The sequence below is a fragment of the Salvelinus sp. IW2-2015 genome, linkage group LG13 (assembly GCF_002910315.2).
Source record: "Salvelinus sp. IW2-2015 linkage group LG13, ASM291031v2, whole genome shotgun sequence".
Taxonomy (NCBI): Eukaryota; Metazoa; Chordata; class Actinopteri; order Salmoniformes; family Salmonidae; genus Salvelinus; species Salvelinus sp. IW2-2015.
In genome coordinates, this window is record NC_036853.1 from 30808490 (window position 1) to 30829721 (window position 21232).

The window sequence follows — 21232 nt, forward strand, 5'->3', positions numbered from 1 at the left end:
TATTCTCTATTTGGTTAGGTCAGGGTGTGACTAGGGTGGGCAATCTATGTTATATTTCTATGTTGGCCTGGTATGGTTCCCAATCAGAGGCAGCTGTCTATCGTTGTCTCTGATTGGGGATCATACTTAGGCAGCCTTTTTTCCANGCAGCCTTTTTTCCACCTTAGTTTGTGGGATCTTTATTTTGTATAGTTGCTGTGTAGCCTGCAGAACTTTACGTTCGTTTTGTATTTTGTTATTTTTCAGTGTTCATTTTAAATAAAATAAGATGTTCGCCTACCACGCTGCACCTTGGTCTCCTCATTCAAACGACGAGCGTAACACAGCCATAGGTGATACTATCTCTCTAGGAGCTGATCCGTTGTCAGTGTTGTGGAATAATTATAATGACCTTGGCCGTTGCAGGAAAAATGCATCCTTAAAACACTCATATGACTAAATTCCATCGCTATCGGGAAACTGGGTCCAGGTCTTAAGAAGTTTGTCTGGTGGTTTACTTTTGAAACGAACCAAACAAAAGCACTGTGTGACCCAAATTAATTTTAGAAGGATTTCTAAATAGTATGTGACTTTTAATTKTTTTTCATGTTCACTGACATGGTTTTGTTTGTTTTTATTTCTGATATGATTCATACATGATGACACTCGGCTACATCAGTGAATGCAGAAAACGACTAATTTGGACATCAAGAAACTCAATGTGGGTTTTGCAGAATTGCATGATGGGTAATGCTCCTGCATTGTCCCTTGTTCTGATGGGTGTCTACCTTGACCTACCTCTCTTTACTGACTGCCATCACTGTTCTTTATATAACATGAACRCATTATGAGAGAGAGAGAGGGAGAGATTATTCCAAAGTGACTGACTGCTCACTCGTGTATGTACACTTTTGTAATTGAGATGTGTTGTAAAAAAATATGTATTTAATTAAAACGTTTAACCTCAAATATGTTATCTTGGTCACCGTGTTGCCAAACAAGACTACATTGAAAATAAGCCTTCTGGTTTTGTGTTTTTATCCTCAATCATTAATGTATGTAATGTTGTCTTTGGCTGGAGCAGCCTATTATTTTTAATGATCAAATACATTCAATCAATAAATCAATCAGTCTTTATGCTCCCTTACCAGAAGCCCTGTTTATACCTGCCGTTAACATGCGTCCTTCGTCCTGATTTTGTACTGATCTTGACATGATCTTGTCTGTTTACACTTCTAAGATCTGATCACAATCAGATCACAATGCATCTTTTAATCGTCTACTGACAAAAATTAGGACACACTCAGAGTGTCCTCATGGACAAGATCCGTAAAAAAGGCTACATGCTTGAACCAGGTATAAATAGGGCTAAAGAGAGTCATAGCTCAGCCCTGCCCGTCCGCTCTCTCTCTCTCTCCTCTCTCTGCCTTTTGACCCGCTCTCTGTTTGTCTTGGTTGAATGCAGGTATTTCCCTCAACGTCCCCAACGTGCCCACTGGCACCACCACATTCATTTAAGTTTTTTACAAATTGACCTATCGCTTTATCTATCGTCTTTGCCACATTCCAGGGCTGAGGACGAGAGAGAGAGAGGGCGAGAGTGAGAGAGAGAGAGAGAGAGTGGGCGAGAGTGAGAGAGGAGGGCGAGAGAGGAGAGAGGAGAGAGAGAGAGAGGAGAGGGCGAAAGAGAGAGAGAGAGAGAGAAAGAGAGAGGGCGAGATGAGAGAGAGAGAGAGAGAGGGCGAGAGTGAAAGAGAGAGGAGAGAGAGAGGGCGAGAGTAGAGAGAGAGAGAGGAGAGAGAAAGGGAGAGAGTGAGAAGGGTGAGGGTGAGAGACAGGGATTTGATGAGAAAAACAGAACCTCTGAACCTTTTCATCAAACTATCCAAAAACATTCCTCTGGTCATCTTTTTGGTTGCCAACTGTCTCCCCATCTGTTCGAACATTTGATGTAAACAGTTTATTGAATGTAGTCCTACTTACTATAACTCTGAATTAGACAGTATTGAGTGCTGAATGTACTACTCAGCTCTCTGAGGTAATATAGCCTGACTCGTAAAAACGCCCTCAAGCCATTCAACAGTAAATTTTTATTTAAAAAATACGTTCAATATACATTATATTTGAACAAAATAATTTTCCATTCTCAAAGGAAAGAATAGCTGTGTGATTTTCTAGTTTAGTAACATGAAAAGCTTATATTCTTTAAAGAATCAAAACTCTTTAAATGATACAATTTGAATAAATAAATACATTTAAAAAAAAGTACAATTACCCGTGAACAACAGAKAGATTCTTATGTGACCAGTGGACCCAGACTGAGACAGAATGGCATGGCGTGCATGTTGGCTTGGCGTGCACAGAGAGAAGTAGTGGAGTAGTGACCGACTGACTAACAGAGAGTTCCACTGGATGACAGACCCATAGGAAAACACAACAGGATTGGGTTTAGCCACATTGTCAATTCAGGAAGTTAACATTTTGAAATTAACATTTTCCTCATTAAGAATTTTAGAATACTGTATTGAGTGCATTGAAACAATCATGACCCAAACTCTGTTATACACCTATTAGACAGACCAGTGACCTGAGTGCCTGAGTGACTGACTGATAGTTACCGTGGGCAACAGACCCGGAGATATACRGAGTTTACAAAATAATGATACTGCTGAGAAACAGAAGAAAGAGTGTTAATTAAAATATAAACATTAATTAGTAATTATATTCTCCAAAATACAYAGAATCAACTTCCACTTGGTGGTAGGGGGGAGTGGGGTAAGTTGAGAMATTTTTTACATTCAACATCACTTGAATGTAATCACACATTAAGGGAAATATATWGTATTATTTCTTACATAGATATCTACATATATTTCAGGATGTTGTGTATCCACAGAAATAATCAGTATTCAAGTAAACAGCTTTGAAAACATAGCTTCTCCAAAAAAAGTGGTCTTTGTCACAACTTACAATGGGGTAAATTGAGTCGCAGGACAGGGTAAGTTAAGCCTCCTGCAAATTTCTGTACTGAATTAAATATTTCCACAACCTTTTTAAAACCATGTCTATCTTTATTTCCCAAAAACAATTCAACACAATCACTTTTTTGTCTTTTAACCATTTTAAGCATTGTTGAACACAGGCTTAACCTCCAACCAACACTTTGTACTTTTTTAACATAGGCCRGGCCCTGTAGTTGCCTCTTATTCYGGCGATAATGCCTTGCATTACGCCTGGGAAGAAAACACTTCAATAGCCTCAACTTGCCATTGGCTCAACTTACCCCAAGGCAACATTTTTACTATATTAGCCCACACAGCTACMAGGACACACTTTTATGCTAGGTTAAAGACCTCATATTGAAGCTTATAGAGACGCCAAATTATGTTTAGAACAATYTTAAAAGTATGTGCTTTGGTTTAGATACAAGCATCATGAAACGTTTAGCACAATAAATTCATTTGACTTGGTGAAAATCTGTTTTTTGGACATAACTTGCTCACCACTTTTTCCATGTGGTTTCTTTCTTCACAGACTCCATGAAATGATTACCTCTTCCTAAATATTTGTTCAAATTATTCATTTTGTGTATATTTTCCTCGAAACAAGGTCGGTTCAACTTACCCTTTGGCTAGACTTACCCCAATCTCCCCTACTACTGGAAAGTCACTGAATCCTTTATAAGAAAATAAAACGTAGTTTGGATCAGCTTTGAATTATTTCTTAGATRAAATGAAGTAAATAAAGAAGTCATTTATGTACAGTACACACAGCGCCTCCGGAAAGGATTCAGATCCCTTGACTGCTTCCACATTTTGTTACGTTACAGCCTTATTCTAAAATKGATTAAATACAACATGTTTTTCAGCAATCTACACACAATACCCCATAATGACAAAGCGAAAAAAGTTTTWTWGAATTTTAGCTAATATTTTAAAAATAAATGTACATAAATATTCAGAACCTTTGCTATGAGACTCGAAATTGAGCTCTTTCCATTGATCATCCTTGAGATGTTTCTACAACTTGATTGGAGTCCACCTGTGGTAAATTACATTGATTGGACATGATTTGGAAAGGCACACACCTGTCTATGTAAGGTCCCACAGTTGGCAGTGCATGTCAGAGCAAAAAYCAAGCCATGAGGTCGAAGGAATTGTCCGTAGAGCTCCGAGACAGGATTGTGTTGAGGCACATATCTGGGGAAGGGTACCAAGACATTTCTGCAGCATTGAAGGTCCCCAAGAACACAGTGGCCTCCATTATTCTTAAATGGAAGAAGTTTGGAACCGCCAAGACTCTTCCTAGAGCTGTCCGCCCGGCTAAACTGAGCAATSGAGGGAGAAGGGCCTTGGTCAGGGAGGTGACCAAGAACCTGATGGTCACTCTGACAGAGGTCTACAGCTCCTCTGTGGAGATGGGAGAACCTTCCAGAAGGACAACCATCTCTGCAGCACTCCACCAATCAGGMTTTTATGGTAGAGTGGCCAGACGGATGCCACTCCTCAGTAAAAGGCACATGACAGCCCGCTTGGAGTTTGCCAAAAGGCACCTAAAGATTCTCAGACCATGAGAAACAAGATTCTCTGGTATGATGAATCCAAGATTTAACTCTTTGGCCAGAATGGCAAGCATCACGTCTGGAGGAAACCTGGCACCATCCCTACGGTGAAGCACGGTGGTGGCAGCATCATGCTGTGGGGGTGATTTTCTGCGGCAAAGACTGGGAGACTAGTCAAGATTGAGACAAAGATGAATGGAGCAAAGTACAGAGAGATCCTTTATGAAAACCTGCTCCAGAGTGCTCAGAACCTCAGACTGGGGTTAAGGTTCACCTTCCAACAGGACAACAACCCTAAGCACACAGCCAAGACAACGCAGGAGTGGCTTCGGGACAAGTCTCTGAATGTCCTTGAGTGGCCCAGCCAGAGCCCGGACTTGAACCTGATCTAACATCTCTGGAGACCTGAAAATAGTTGTGCAGCAACGCTCCCCATCCAACCTGAAAGAGCTTGTTCTAAAAACCTGTTTTTGCTTTGTCATTATGGGGTATTGTGTGTAGATTGATGAGGGGAAAAAACGATTTAATACATTTTAGAATGAGGCTGTAACCTAACAAAATGTGGAAAAAGTTAAGGGGTTTGAATACTTTCTGAAGGCACTGTATGTCTATTCAGACACATATCTTCCAGGAAAAAAATTATAATAATTACGAAGACACACAAATAACAGGGAAGGAGGCAGGGCAATAGCTTAAACATGCTTTTATGCAACTCGCCGTAAATKAAGTGCTCTAACAAAATGTCATATAGTACCAGCGGGTTGGTTGGTTTGAAGTTGTTTTTTAAAGGTAATTTGTAGCTGATTCAGTGCAACCAAGCTACTGGGCTAGCATTCCTTCTTGTGCACTCTCTACTGTTAAAGTCTGCATCTGAAATATCATCCAAATATGGTGCCATTTTGGACACCGGATATGTGAAAGCGTCATTGACGAAGCAGGAAGCACCTCTAGGAGAACCACGTCCCTTTCCTCAGACCCCCTGTCTGCTTCTTAAGTGCACATTTGGTGCTGTGTCCATATTGTGGAGTTGTTGGCATAAGATCATACAAGCATCTCCAAGAACAATATAAATGAAAAGAAAACACTTTGCATTGAATGTAAATTCCGAGGAGTGCTGTTTATTTACTAGGCTGAGTAAGTTCACTGTCTGAAGTCCTGGTGTAGCATATATATATATATATATTGTTGTTGTTGATTGTAGTTCTTGTTGTTTTGTTCTACAGTGCTATAAACCTTGTCAAATGTTGCCACTATGGAAAAGGTACAGAATTATTGCTATGCGAGGCAGGTAGTCTAGCGGTTAGAGCTTTGTGCTAGTCCGAAAGGTTGGTAGCTTGAATCTCCAAGCTGACAAGGTGAAACATCTGTTGATGTAAACAAGGCACTTAACTCTAAATGATCCAGGGTTGCATTGATAATGGAAGACCTGGCATTGACCTCACTCTCCGAGGGTGTCTCAGGTGGAGTAGGGATATGCAAAAAAAARCACATTTCCAATTTCACGTGTATAATACACACTTGTATAATAAACAGGACAAATATAAGCACCCACCTAATTATTTATAATTGGTCCAGATTGTCTTTAACTGCAAGGAGCGATATGGGGGAGTTGGTTGCAGCTAAAGTGCTTTAAGTGCTTGGGGTCGAAGAATGGGGACCTATTGAAGAGAGAGCAATCCAGTCTCACCGAGCATGCCCAGGCTAAAGGACCCTACAACCGGCCATACTCACCATCAACAGGAAGAGGACTGCAGATAGAGGGACCAAGTTGCTATGACAACAATGCTGGCCTTATTTCCTGACTGGAGGAGTGATGGTTTGGCAGTTAAGCTAGGCTAGGCTAGGCTAACCCACCAGCTAACAAACCAGACCAGACTCCAGGGCTGAATGGTGGTAAAACGATGTGAGCACCTGTGAGGACTGCAGAAGGCTAAGGAAGGACTATGGGAAAGGGAGGGATAGGAGTTAGGGATGGGGGGAGAGGGGGCGGAGAGGGTGAGGTGGGCAGTGTGGGGTTTTAAGGCACCGTTATTGGGCACTGTCTCCATTCGTTCCCCCCTAAACCTGTGAATGTGACGCAGCACATCGGGTTGGACAAGCTGGTTGCTTTGGAGACAGTGGGGAAGGCCAGTGTTGTCCAAGATGGCATGAAAGAGATCAGAGGCTGGCCAAACCATAAGCCTTCACTTCATAATGATGGACCCTGAGAAAGAGGAGGAGTTTCTGCATGACAGGATAGAAGGGGGCTGGATTTGGGTGTTCTAACATCTCTAAACTGATCTTAGTGAAAGACAGCATTTACACACGCATACACACACACACACACACATACACACGTTGAGTTGGGTCACAGTCACTCACACTTTAAATACAGTGGAAAAGTCCCTCCATCTCTCTCTAAAAGAATAGTGCAGATGATTCATTTCTCTCTCTCTTGTTTCAATACAAGGTGAGGAGGTTCCCATAGCACAGAGCAGATAGCTGTAGATGATGGACAGAAGGCTTGGCCTATAGGCTGTGCTCCCCCAGTCTTCTCCCTCCCTCCCCCCTCTGTCCCCCCTCCCTTCCCTACCCGGCAGTCATGTGACCTGAGGTCAACAGTCTGGCGCTCTTTTGACTGTGCTTTGTGAAGTGCCGGAGTGAAAAAAAGTCTCTCTCCTATTCCTTCGTTCTTTCTCTCCATCCATCCRTTCTCTCTCTGCTTCTCATTTGTTCTCCAGGTTGTTGCACTGGGATTCTCCTCTCTCCTTTCCATCGTAGCTGGGGAGAGGCTGACCGTACTTATCCACACACCAGCAGTAACCTCGCTTCCTCCCTTTTGATGGACGGCACTGCAGAGAGAGAGACAGAAAGAGAGTGAGAAATAAAGAAAGATAGAGTTACATTTAATTCAATATAACAACCAACCTTCTATCATATAAAACGCTTTTCAACTTTGACAAACTAGAAAGGGAGTTTTTTTTCTGTCAGACGTGTGCAGCCTTCACCAAGCTGTATCTCATAGGCAGGTAACACCAGTATGGGAAGGACTAACACACTAACACCATTCAACTAGCCCTGGCAGCCTGGAAACACTCCGAGAGCGAAAGAGGAGAGAGGGATAGAGAGAGAGAGAGTAACCTGCCAAATGTATGACCATATTAGAGACACATATTTCCCTCAGATTACACAAATCCACAAAGAATTTGAAAACAAACCCAACTTTGACAAACTCCCATATATATTGGGTGAAATACCACAGTGTGCCATCACAGCAGCAAGATTTGTGACAATGTGCCACAAGAAATAGGCAACCAGTGAAGAACAAACACCATTGTAATACAACCCATATTTATGTTTATTTATTTTCCCTTTTGTACCTTAACCATTTGCACATCGCTACAACACTGTATAGACATAAAAGGACATTTGAAATGTCTTTATTCTTTTGGAACTTCTGTGAGTGTAATGTTTACTGTTATTTTTTATTGTTTATTTCACTTTAGTTTATTATCTATTTCACTTGCTTTGGCAATGTTAACATGTGTTTCCGATGCCAATAAATCCCTTGAATTGAATTGAGAGAGAGAGAGCTTTTAGAGAGAGGGGGAGACCGGCCGACTGGGTAAAGGGTTGAAAGACACAGGGGATAGGGTAGAGAGGGACGAAGTAAAGGGGGTGAGGACACAAAGGGGGTGAGGACAGAGAGAGGGTAAGAGGACAGAGAGGGGGTGAGGACAAAGAGGGGAAAGAGGACAGAGAGGGGTTGAGGTAAGAGGACAGAAAGGGGAAAGATGACAAAGAGGGGAAAGGACATCGATTTGAAACAGATTAGCGTTTTCACTGAGAGCACATAAATTGTTGATCCACCAACAGGTTTCTGTGCCTATGCACCAAACAACCAATAAACAAAACATACCGACATGGTTTGCATTTTCAACACCACGATAAATAGACTATCAATCTGGACAAACAGAAAACACATCCCTCCCTACCCTGTAGGCTTACCCAGTACCGAAAGCTTGGCTTGACAATCTATGAATGTCATTAAACTTTTTGGTGTTTTGTAACAGATGTCTCTTTCCATTCATCAAATTGCCTCTGCATTGTTTGGGTTGATTGATTTATTTTGTCAGTTAAAAAACACTACATGCACAGGAGGTTGGTGGCACCTTAATTGGGGAGAACGTGCTCATGGTAATGACTGGAGCGGAATCAGTGGAATTGTATCAAATACATCAAACACATGGTTTCCATTCCATTTGCTCCGTTCCTGCCATTATTATGAGCCGTTCTCCACTCAGCAGCTGCCACTGACTACATGACCATGTGGACACCTGCTCGTGGAACATCTTATCACAAAATCCTGGGCATTAATATGGAGTTAATCACCACTTTGCTGCTATAACAGCCTCTGCTCTTCTGGGAAGGCTTTCCACTCGATGTTGGAACATTGCTGCGGGAACTTGCTTCCATTCAGCCACAAGAGCGTTATTGTGGTTGGTCACTGATGTTGGAGGATTAGGCCCCCAACATCCCAAAGGTGTTCGATGGGGTTGAGGTCAGGGCTCTGTGCAGGCCAATCAAGTTCTTCCACACCGATCTTGACAAACCATTTCTGTAATGACCTCGCTTTGTGCACGGGGGAATTGTCATGCTGAAACAGGAAAGGGCCTTCCCCAAACTGTTGCCACAAGGTTGGAAGCACAGAATAGTCTACAAAGTCATTGTATGCTGTAGCATTAATATTTCCCTTCACTGGAACTAGGGGGCCTAGGGCAAACCATGAAAAACAGCCCCAGACCATTATTCCTCCTCCACCAAATTTTGCAGTTGGCACTATGCATTTGGGCAGGTAACGTTCTCCCAAACCCAGATTCGTCCGTCGGACTCCCAGATGGTGAAGCGTTTTCACTGCTCCAGAGTTAAACGGCAACAAGCTTTACACCACTCCAGCTGATGCTTGGCATTGAGCATGGTGATCRTGGGACTTGTGTGCGGCTGCTCGGCCATTGAAACCCATTTCATGAAGCTCCCGACTAACAGTTATTGTGCATATGTTGCTTCCAGAGGCAGTTTGGAACTTGGTAGTGAGTGTTGAAACCGAGGACAGACAATTTTTACCCGCTACACGCTTCAGCACTCGGCGGTCCTGTTCTATGAGCTTGTGGGGCCTACCACTTCGCGGCTGAGCAGACCTACTTATGAGCAGACCTACTTATGAGCAGACCTACTTAATTGTCAAATGGCAGCCAAGCATCGATCATCATGTCACCAGAATAAGACCCTTGGTATTTATTGAAAGGAGCATCAACCTCATCACTGTGCACTTTCACCACCCTGTGAAGTTCATCAAAACTTAATCTGAAGCCTAATAAACTGCATGCTTTCCCATGATGTGGTGATACATTTTATCAGACATGTAGGCTACTTTACTCGCATGAAAAGGTTGGATGGAAACCTGGTGAATGTCAAGCCATTTTGAGGATGCTGGAATTATATTTTGGACGAACGTGCGCATGCCTACAGGAGACTTTTGAAGTAGCCTGATCAGATTAAAGCATGTTTATGCCACACATAAAAGGTAATACAAAATTTGAACGCTAAATATTTAGGCTATATTGTAGAGGTAGGTTCTCGGTGCATGAGGAACAGCTGCTCGGATTGTTCCGGACAACTGTGTGATAACGCTCTCGATAGCCGATGTGAGCAAGATCTTTAAACAGGTCAACATACACAAAGCAGCGGCGCCAGAYGGATTACCAGGATGTCTACTCAAAGCATGCGTGGACCGACTGGCAAGTGTCTTCACTGACATTCTCAACCTCTCCCTGACCGAGTCTGTAATACCTACATGTTTCAAACAGACCACCATAATCCCTGTGCCCAAGGAAGCGAAGGTAACCTGCATAAATGATTACCGCCCGTAGCACTCACGTCGGTAGCCATGAAGTTCTTTGAAACGCTGGTCATGCCCCACATCAACAGCGTCATCCTGGATACCCTAGATCCACTCCAACAGATGACAGATGAATCTCAATCGCTCTCCACACTGCCCTTTCCCACCTGGACAAAAGGAACACCTATGGGAGAATGCTGTTCATTGACTACAGCTCAGAGTTCAACACCATAGTGCCTACAAAGCTCATCACTAAGCTAAGGACCCTGGGACTAAACAACTCCCTCTACAACTGGATCCTGGACTTCCTGATGGGCCAACCCCAGGTGGTAAGGGTAAGCAACAATACATCTGCCACGCTGATCCTCAACACGGGGCCCCTCCTGTACTCCCTGTTCACCCATGACTGCGTGGCCAAGCGCGACTCCAACACAATCATTAAGTTTGCTGACAACACAACAGTGGTAGGCCTGATCACTGACAACGACGAGACAGCCTATAGAGAGCAGGTCATAGACCTGGCCATGTGGTGCCAGGACAACAACCTCTCCCTCAATGTGATCAAGACAAAGGAGATGATTGTGGACTACAGGAAAAAGATTCTCATCGACGGGGCTGCAGTGGGGCAGGTTGAGAGCTTCAAGTTCTTTGGTGTCCACATCACCAACAAAACGAACATGGTCCAAGCACACCAAGACAGTTGTGAAGAGGGCACGACAAAACGTATTCCCCCTCAGGAGACTGAAAATATTTAGCATGGGTCATCAGATTCTCAAAAGGTTCTACAGCTGCACCATCGAGAGCATCCTGACTGGTTGCATCACTGTCTGGTATGGCAACTGCTCAGCCTCTGACCACAAGGCACTACAGAGGGAAGTGCAAATGGCCCAGTACATCACTGGGGTCAAGCTTCCTGCCATCCAGTACGTCTATACCAGGCGGTGTCAGAGGAAGGCCCTAAAGATTGTCAAAGACTCCAGCCACCCTCGTCATAGACTGTTCTGTCTGTTACCGCAGGATAAGCGGTAACGGAAGACCAAGTCTAGGTCCAAGAGGCTTCTGAACAGCTTCGACCCCCAAGCCATAAGACTCCTGAACATCTAATCAAATGGCTACCTAGGGGTTAGGGTTATTTACACCGCTGCTACTCTCTGTTGTTATCATCTATGCATAGTCACTTTAATAACTCTACCTACATGTACATATTACCTCAACTAACCGGTGCCCCCGCACATTGACTCTGTACCGGTACCCCCTTGTATATAGTCTCGCTATTGATATTTTACTGCTGCTCTTTAATTACTTGTGACTTTTATTTCTTATTCTTATCCATATTTTTTTAAACTGCATTGTTGGTTAGGGGCTCGCAATTTCACTGTAAGGTCTACATCTGTTGTATTCGKCGCATGTGACTAATAAAAATGTGATTCGATTTGATTATCGCATATTGAACAACGACTGTCCTGGTTTAGGGAGACCGATCCCGTAGAAGTTAACTCTGTCTTAAACTGCATTGTTGGTTAAGGGCTTGTAAGTAAGCATTTCACGGTAAGGTGTTGTATTCTGCGCATGTGACAAATACAGTTGATTTGATTTGAGAGCGTGTGTTAAGCTTTCCTGAATAACTGGGCCTGCTGGGAGGATATGTGGCCACATTATTGTAGGACGACTTGGGAGAATGATGATTTGCAACATTCAGTATCAGAAGTAAAAATACAGCCAGACTGGCCTGCTATTGGGCCTACCTAGACTGTATAAACGGTTGAGAGTAGACCCACGACTGATCCAAATCGACTGAAACATTCAAATCAAAAAGCTTCTGCGTCGTTATTCAAATGACATTTTCACTGCAGCCTAGAATTTTGTACTCACATGTAAACAATAATGCAATTAATCATTGCATTGTGGTGTTGCAGGCTACTATAGTCTAGGTAGGATAACTGTATTGTCCCTAAACAAGATCAATAGGGGAGCTTTTTGAACTGTGTGTTTAATGTCTTCTCTGTACATTCATGCGCAATGATGCACCTGGCGTGTCCGCGGCCTATCAGATATTCCTATTTGTTCTTGTTGATTCATATAAAAAATGTATGCAGCTTTGAATATTTGTATGTGTGGTATGACTGCTAGTTAGTCTATTGCAGATCTGGACAAACGATCCACCTACCTATTGTCACTATGAGGGCAGGATAGACCACTGGTAGACTGTACTGGCCTGTGGTATAGTAAAAGTTAGCACATTGAAAAGCGTAGTACATAAGGGAAGTACCAAAACACAGTGATATAGGAGAGGAGCATGCAAGCTGATGAGGAAATTTGGCTAGGATGGAAGAAATTAACAGGGCACAACCCTCCCCTGTGCCCAATGAAAAAAACACACAACCCTCCCCAAAGCAAAACAAAAAAGTTTGACAACCCTCCCTATTTTGGACCACCCCTCCCCCCCAGTAAATTGCGATCTGTCCCTAATGTAATAATAACGCCTTTTCTCCACAGCCACCTGCCAGACTGTGTGTGTCCTATTGCTCCACTCCTTTCTTCCCCTGTTTGCTGACCCGAATTTATGCTCTCTCCTCTCCACCACACCTTATTTTCTCTCTCTCTCTCTCTCTCTCTCTCTCTCTCGTCTCTCTCTCTCCTTTGTCTCTCTTCTTCTCTCTCTCTCTTCCCTCTCTCTTCTCTCTCTCTCTCCTCTCTCTCTCTCTCTCTCTCTCTTCTCTCTCTCTCTCTCTCTCTCTCCTCTCTCTCTCTCTCTCTCTCTCTCTCTCTCTCTCTCTCTCTCTCTCTCTCTCTCTCTCTCTCTCTCTCTCTCTCTCTTCTTCTCTCTCTCTCTCTCTCTCTCTCTCTCCTCTCTCTCTCTCTCTCTCTCTCTCTCTCTCTTTTCGTCCTTTTCTTAAACTTGGATGTTATTCAAAATCGTGTGCAAGCCAGGCTTCAGCAGAACTCAAACATCACGTTCACGACAAGAATGTGTGTGTGTACATGTGGCGTGCGTGGTGTGTCTCTATTTCTCTCTGAAAGGATCTGTTGATCAGGCTTGCAGGGGTGCTACAGTAAGGGTTCTATTCAATCTGTAAAGCTGAAGAGTGGCAGATTCTGCGATACAAATGTAAAAGTAATTTTCGATTTGCGGACATATAAGAGCGAGGAGAGGATACGGGCGTGAGCGAGTGAGAGTGAAATAGTGTGATGGTAAACATGGAATTGCTATAATATTTGTCAGGGGCCAGTTGGAGGGCCGTGGGGAAAGGAGCACTGCTATTTTGGGCATCTGGCACACGCTCAAAATCATCTGGAGCTGATTATGGCCCCCCCACACAAACACAAACACACACACCCACAGGTACTTAGCCAGCCATTCAGCAAACCAGCTAGCCAGCAAACTAGTCAGCCAGTCAGCCATCCAGCGATCCAGCCCAGCAAACCAGTCAGCCGGCCAGTCAGCCAGCCACCAGCCAGCCAGTCAGTCAGTCAGTCCAACTGTAAGCCAGCAGCCACCCACCATCCCTTCATCCAGCCAGCCGGCCAGTCACCTCACCCACCACCCACCCACCCCCACCCCACCCACCCACCCACCCACCATCCATTCGTACAGCCTTCCAGTCAGCAAGCCAGCCATGCTGAGCACTAGGATCAAAGACTGCTTTATGGAGAGGAAAACAAATTAAAATACCTGCACCAACTACAGGACTCTGTCTGCTTCTGAAATTGCACCCTATGCCCTATATCGTGCACTACTTTAGACCAAGGCACTATAAAGGGAATAGGGTAACCCCATTCTCACAGTACTGTCATCTTGGCCCACAGAATGTCCTTCCTTCCCATCATTCCTTTTCCTCTTTTTCTCTTTCACCACAGCTCCTCCTTCCCTTCTTCCCTGCCTTGCTCCTCTCCTCTCCTCTGGGGCAGGTTCTATTTCTTCTATGACCAGCGGATGAGACAGGGGAAGAGAGCTTAACATTGTGTTCCTGAGATGGTTAATGATGATGGAGTCCTGGGAATGTGTGTGTGTGCATGCGTGCGTGCGTGTGCATGCTTATGTGTGTGTAGGTGTGTATGTGTGTGAGTGCGTTTCTGTGTATGCATGCATGCATGTATATGTAGGGGGAAGATTGTGTCACCCCCCCAAAAAATATACTATAGTATACTATGATATAAATACTATAGTATTCAATGTAGTATTTTTGTGGACTTTACTGTCTAGTTCGCAAAAATACTACAACGAATACTGTAGTATACTTAAGTATACTGTTTATACTTTAGTATTTACAGTTAACTATAGTATACATACTGTAGTAAAAGAAAACTGTAGTATATACTATAGTAATTAATGTAGTGTTTTKGTGGATTGTAGTATACTGTAGTATTTACTGTAGTGTTTTTGCAGACATTACTGTAGTATTTACCATAGTGTTTTTGTTTTATTATCTTTGACATAGAAGTGGAGGCTTTCTCCTTCAGTATAAATACTAAAAGAGTAAAATTTGCATAAACGGTAGGTAGGATAGTATAAGCACTTCCGCTATTTTTCATAACCTGTAGGGAATACAATATATGGTATATACTGTACTTGGCATGTAGATTTCTCAAGTATGGGTGGCTCAAATTTCAATATGGGGAGGGGAATGGGTAGGGTACATGTAAATAATATACTGCAGTATTTACTATAGTAAAAGTGAGTGTAGTGTTTTTGCGGACTGTAGTGTTTTGCTGATATTACTGTTGTATTTACTACAGTGTTTTTTTGTGTGGAAAATACTGTAGTATTTACTGTAGTATTTTACAGTATAGTAAAACATTATATAGCAAGTACTACACATGCTTGAGGGATAATACAGTGTGTAGTATAGTATTCTACGGTATACAACAGTTTACCATAGAATTCTATGGTAAGTACTGTAGTATTCGTTCATGTGGCTCAGTATGTGGAAAAGAGAGAGGCGAGAGAGCGAGAGTAAGCAAGTGTGCACGTGTGCATTCCCTACATGCTTGGCTACCTGTGAGTTTCCGTTCAGTCTCTGTTTCATCTGTGAACTATTAGCAGTGTCATCTCCACTAGCTAGCATGTAGTCTTTCTCTCTCTCTTTCTTTGCATCTTCTATCTAAACCTCCCTAACCTAGTCTGATCCCAAATAGTACCCTAATCCCTAAACGTATTTATTGGCACTGTCTGTGAAAGAGCCTGCCTGTCTCCCTCCTTTCCCCATCTTGAGTCTGACCCTGAGTGGGGATTCATAGACCCTAAACCCTAGCACCTAAGCCCTAAATGCTAAAACCCTAGCCCTTGAGCCCTTAAACCTTAAATGCTCAACTCTACTCCCTTGAGCCCTAGCCACTGAGCCCTAGCCCCTGAGCCCTAACGGTGTCCACATGGCTGATGCTAACAGAGCACACTTCATCCACCCCACACATTCATAATGCTGCATTTATAGGTGTGTGTGTGTGTGTGCATGTGTGTGTGCGTGCTCATAATGCTTCCTTTATGGCTGTGTGAGTGTGTTGTATATTGTATATGAGTGTGTGCACTTATAATGCCCTTTTTTGGGCTAATAGCAGCGCCACCGAGCGTCACGGACATTAAAAAGAGCCTGGCTGACCAAAGGGTAAACACAGGCTCGTAAAACATGTGTGTGTGTTTGTGTGTGTATGTGTGGGGGTGTGTGTATATATATATATATATATATATATATATATATATATATATATATATATATATATATATATATATGTGTGTGTGTGTGTGTGTGTGTGCGTGCGTGTGTGTGCATGTATGTGTGTGTGTGTGGGAGTAACTCCCTGGCCCGCAAATGGCTGCAGGATATTGCTTTTCTAAATAAAGCTGGGCTAATGAGAGCCTCAGTGCAGCTACTCTGAAATGAGCACAGAGCACAGGCGTACATTCACAAGTAAAGGACTCACTTGCCACAACCAAATCTGCCTATTTCTCCAACATCATAAGGAATGAACAAGGAAACCCAAGAGTGCTCTTCTCAACCATCAGCAAACTTCTCCGCCTATTGGACAACCCCTCTCTCACAATCACCACCAACCTCTGTGACAGTTTTCTGGCCTTCTTTCAAAACAAAGTGGAGGCTATCTACCAACAGCTGCAACAGTCTGCCCCTTCATCTGCTCCCCCCGACAGGATTACCTGACTCACCACCTGTGAAAAGACTTAATGCATTCTCCCTTGTCAATGAAACCACCATTACAAAATTATTTTCTCAATCCAAAACCACAACCTGCTCCCTTGACCCCATGCCCTCTGCCTTAGTTAAGGCATGCCGCCATGTTCTCTGCCCCCTGGTGGTCAAGATTGTGAATGCGTCCCTCACATCTGGCATTGTTCCTACTCTAAAAACAGAGGCTATAACTCCCATTCTGAAAAAACAGGGCCTGGACCCTGAGATCCTCACCAGCTACCAGCATAACTCAAACCTCCCCTTCCTCGCCAAAGTGCTTGAGCGAATGGTAGCATCAAAAATCCAACAACACATGGCCTCTCATAAATGGGCTTCAGGGCTATGCATGACACTGAAACTGCCTTGCTAAAGGCAGTGAACAACCTTCTCTATGCTGCTGATGCTGGGAACATCTCCATCCTCATCCTCCTGGACCTGTCTGCAGCATTTGACACCGTCATCAGATTTTAATTGACCGCATGGAGAGGCTTCTTGGAGTTTCCGGATCACCCCTTGTCTGGTTCCACTCCTATCTATCTGATAAAAATACGTTTGTCTCCCTTGGCAACTGCAGGTCTGCCCCAGGTGTCACACACGGCTCAGTGTTAGGTCCATTACTGTTTAGTATTTACATGCTACCCCTTGGGTCAATTTGGACTCAAATGTCCCTGTTATGCAGATGACACACAAATCTAGATCCACACAAAACCCAACTCCACTCTGCCATCCCCCTCTGTTGTTGACTGTCTCCGTGAAGTGAAAACTTGGTTGAGCAATAACTTTTTAAAATGAATAGACAACAAAACAGAGATCATGCTCATGGGCCCCAACTCCCTTAACATGACAGTCGACGACTGCACCATCCACTCCAACTCCGCAGTCAGGAACCTTGGTGTTACATTTGACCCCACGCTTTCATTTGAACCCCACATCCGGAATGTCACCAAGTCAGCTTTCTTCCACCTCAAAAACATCTCACAACTCAGACCCTATCTCACTGACCCCACTGCTGAAACCCTCATTTACGCCTTTGTTTTATCACGCCTGGACTACTGCAATAACATTCTCTACAGACTCCCCGGAAAAACACTGGACAGACTTCAACATATTCAAAATTCAGCTGCGCAATTCACAGACACCAGACCTTGGAACCACATCACCCCTACCTGCATCAAACTCCACTGGCTCCCAGTTCAATACAGGATCATCTTCAAATTGTTCATGCTTACCTACAAAGCACTCAATGGACTGGTGTCCACATAATGTAAGTGCTGTTATTGTGAAGTGGACATTTCTAGGAGCAACAATGGCTCAGCCACGAAGTGGTAGGCCACACAAGCTCACAGAACGGGACTGCCGAGTGCTGAAGCGCGTAGCGCGTAGAAAATAATCTATTTGCAACATCTGGTTGCAACACTCACTACCAAGTTCCAAACTCCCTCTGGAAGCAACGTCAGCACAATAACTGTTTGTTGGGAGCTTGATGAAATGGGTTTCCATTGCCGAGCAACTGCACAGAAGCCGAAGATCACCATGCAAAATGCCAAGGATCGGCTGGAGTGGTGTAAAGCTCGCCGCCATTGGACTCTGGAGCAGTGAAAATGTGTTCTCTGGAGTGATGAATCACGCTTCTAGCAGTCCAGGAGAATGCTACCTGCCCCAATGCATAATGCCAACTGTAAAGTTTGGTGTGGGAGGAATAATGGTTTGGGGCTATTTTTCATGGTTCGGGCTAGGCCCCTTAGTTCCAGGGAAAGTTTTTGTGCAGAAATTCTTCAGTTTCAAAATCAAGTCAAACCAAATCAAATGTTATTTGTAACGAATACAACCGGTGTAGACCTTACAGTGAAATGCTTACTTACAAGCCCTTAACCAACAATGCAGTTTTGAGAAAAATAAGAGTTAAGAAAAGATTTACTAAATAAACTAAAGTAAAAAATATAAAAAAGTAACACAATAAAATAACAATAACAAGTGTCTTCTGAAAGTTTTCAGACCCCTTGACTTTTTCCACATTTTGGTAGGTTACAGCCTTATTCTAAAATTGATTCAATTGGATTTATTTCATCATCAATCTACCCACAATACCCCATAATGACAAAGCAAAAATAGGTTTTTCGAACAAACAAAAAAATGTATTGCAAATAATACAATTAAATATCACATTTACATAAGTATTCAGACCCTTTAATCAGTACTTTGTTGAAGCACCTTTGGCAGCGACTACAGCATCGAGTCTTCATGGGTATGAAGCTACAAGCTTGGCACACCTGTATTTGGGGAGTTTCTCCCATTCTTCTCAGCATATCCTCTCAAGCTCTATCAGGTTGGATGGGGAGCGTTACTGGTCAGACATTTTCAGGTCTCTCCAGAGATGTTCGATCAGGTTCAAGTCCGGGCTCTGGATGGGCCACTCAAGTACATTCAGAGACTTGTCCCGAAACCAGTCCTGTGTGGTCGTTTTCCAGTTGGAAGGTGAAACTTCGCCCCAGTCTGAGGTTCTAAGCACTCTGGAGCAGGTTTTCATCAAGGATTTCTCTGTACTTCGCTCCGTTCATCTTTCCCTCGATCCTTACTAGTCTCCCAGTCCCTGCCGCTGAAAAACATCCCCACAGGATGATGCTGTCCAAAGTTCTTCCATTTAAGAATGATGGAGGCCAGTTTGTTCTTGGGGACCTTCAATGCTGCAGACATTTTTTGGTATCCTTACCCAGATCTGTGCCTCGACACAATCCTGTCCCGGAGCTCTATGGACAAATCCTTTGACCTCATGGCTTGGTTTTTGCTTTGACATGCACTGTCAACTATGGGACCTTATATAGACAGGTGTGTGCCTTTCCAAATCATGTCCAATCAAATGATTTTACCACAGGTGGACTCAAGTCAAGTTGTAAAAACATCTCAACGATTGTAAATGGAAACAGGATACACCTCAGCTCAATTTCAAGTCTCATAGCAAAGGGTCTGAATACTTATGTAAATTAGGTAATTGTTTTTTATTTTCAAATAAAAATTTCTAAAACACTTTTTCATTATGGGGTATTGTGTGTAGATTACTGAGGATAATTTATAAAACATTTTTTTTAGAATAAGGCTGTAACGTAACAAAATGTGGAAAAAGTCAAAGGGTCTGAATACTTTCCAAAGGCACTGTATACATGGGGTACTGGTACCAAGTGTGCTGAGGTACAAGTTAGTAGAGGTAATAGAGGTAATATATACATTACCAGTCAAAAGTTTGGACACAGCTACTCATTCCAGGGATTTTTTTATGTTTACTGTTTTCTACATTGTAGAATAATAGTGAAGACATCAAACAATGAAATAACACACATGGAATCATGTAGTAACCAAAAAAGTGTAGTAACCACAACCTTTGGCTTGATGATAGCTTTGCACACCCTTGGCATTCTCTCAACTAGCTTTATGAGGTAGTCACCTGAAATGCATTTCAATTAAAAGGTGTGCATTGTTAAAAGTTAATTTGTGGAATTTCTTTCCTTAATGCGTTTGAGCCAATCAGTTGTGTTGTGACAAGATAGGGTTGGTATACAGAAGATAGCCCAATCTGGTAAAAGACCAAGTCCATATTATGGCAAAAAAGCAAAGGGAAACGACAGTCCATCATTACTTTTAGACATGAAGGTCAGTCAATCCAGAAAATGTCACGAACTTTGAAAGTTTCTTCAGGTGCAGTCGCAAAAAACCATCAAGCGCTATGATGAAACTGGCTCTCATGAGGACCACCACAGGAAAGGAAGACCCAGAGTTACTTCTGCTGCAGAGGATACGTACATTAGAATTACCAACCTTAGAAATTGCAGCCCAAATAAATGCTTCACAGAGTTCAAGTAACAGACAAATCTCAACATCCGCTGTTCAGAGGAGACTGTGTGAATCAGACCTTCATGGTTGAATTGCTGCAAAGAAAACAGTTCTAAAGGACACCAATAAGAAGAAGATACTTGCTTGAGCCAAGAAACAATGGACATTAGACAGGTGGAAACCTGTTCTTTGGTCTAAAGAGTCCAAATTTGAACTGGCTTCCACAATCACCCGACCTCAACCCAATGAAGATCGTTTGGGATGAGTTGGCCCGCAGAGTGAAGGAAAATAAGACAACAAGTGCTCAGCATATGTGGGAACTCCTTCAAGACTGTTGGAAAAGCATTCCAGTTGAAGCTGGTTGAGAGAATGCTAAGAGTGTGGAAAGTTGTCATCAAGGCAAAGGGTGGCTACTTCGAAGAATCTAAAATCTAAAATCATATTTAGATTTTTTTAACACTTTTTTGTTACTACATGATTCCATATGTGTTATTTCATATTTTTTGATGTCTTCACATTATTCTATAACGTAGAAAATAGTTAAAATAAAGAAAAACACTTGGTGGTGACACTGTCTGTGATTTATTTAAAATTCTAGGCACACTTAACCAGCATGGCTACCACAGCATTCTGCAGTGATACGGCATCCCATCTGGTTTGCGCTAAGTGGGACTATAATTTATTTTTCAACAGGACAAATACCCAACACACCTCCAGGCTGTGTAAGGGCTATTTGACCAAGAAGGAGAGTGATGGAGTGCTGCATCAGACGACCTGGCCTCCACAATCACCCGACCTCAACCCAAT

The 21232-nt window shown here is 43.0% G+C and overlaps 2 protein-coding genes across 2 annotated transcripts in view; one reads left to right on the plus strand and one right to left on the minus strand.

Annotated features, from left to right (window-relative positions):
- LOC111971186 (insulin-like growth factor-binding protein 1) overlaps nucleotides 1-1155 on the plus strand; it is a 4785-nt gene extending 3630 nt beyond the window's left edge. Inside the window, exon 4 of the mRNA XM_023997977.2 lies at nucleotides 1-1155. This exon is cut by the window's left edge and continues 1577 nt beyond it. The gene's annotated coding sequence lies outside the window, so the exon portion shown is untranslated.
- A 5963-nt stretch (nucleotides 1156-7118) lies between these two features.
- LOC111971187 (insulin-like growth factor-binding protein 3) overlaps nucleotides 7119-21232 on the minus strand; it is a 65542-nt gene continuing 51428 nt past the window's right edge. Inside the window, exon 4 of the mRNA XM_023997978.2 lies at nucleotides 7119-7371. Within this exon, the coding sequence (XP_023853746.2) occupies nucleotides 7246-7371 (126 nt within the window). The 3' untranslated portion in view covers nucleotides 7119-7245. The remainder of the gene's footprint in view (nucleotides 7372-21232) is intronic.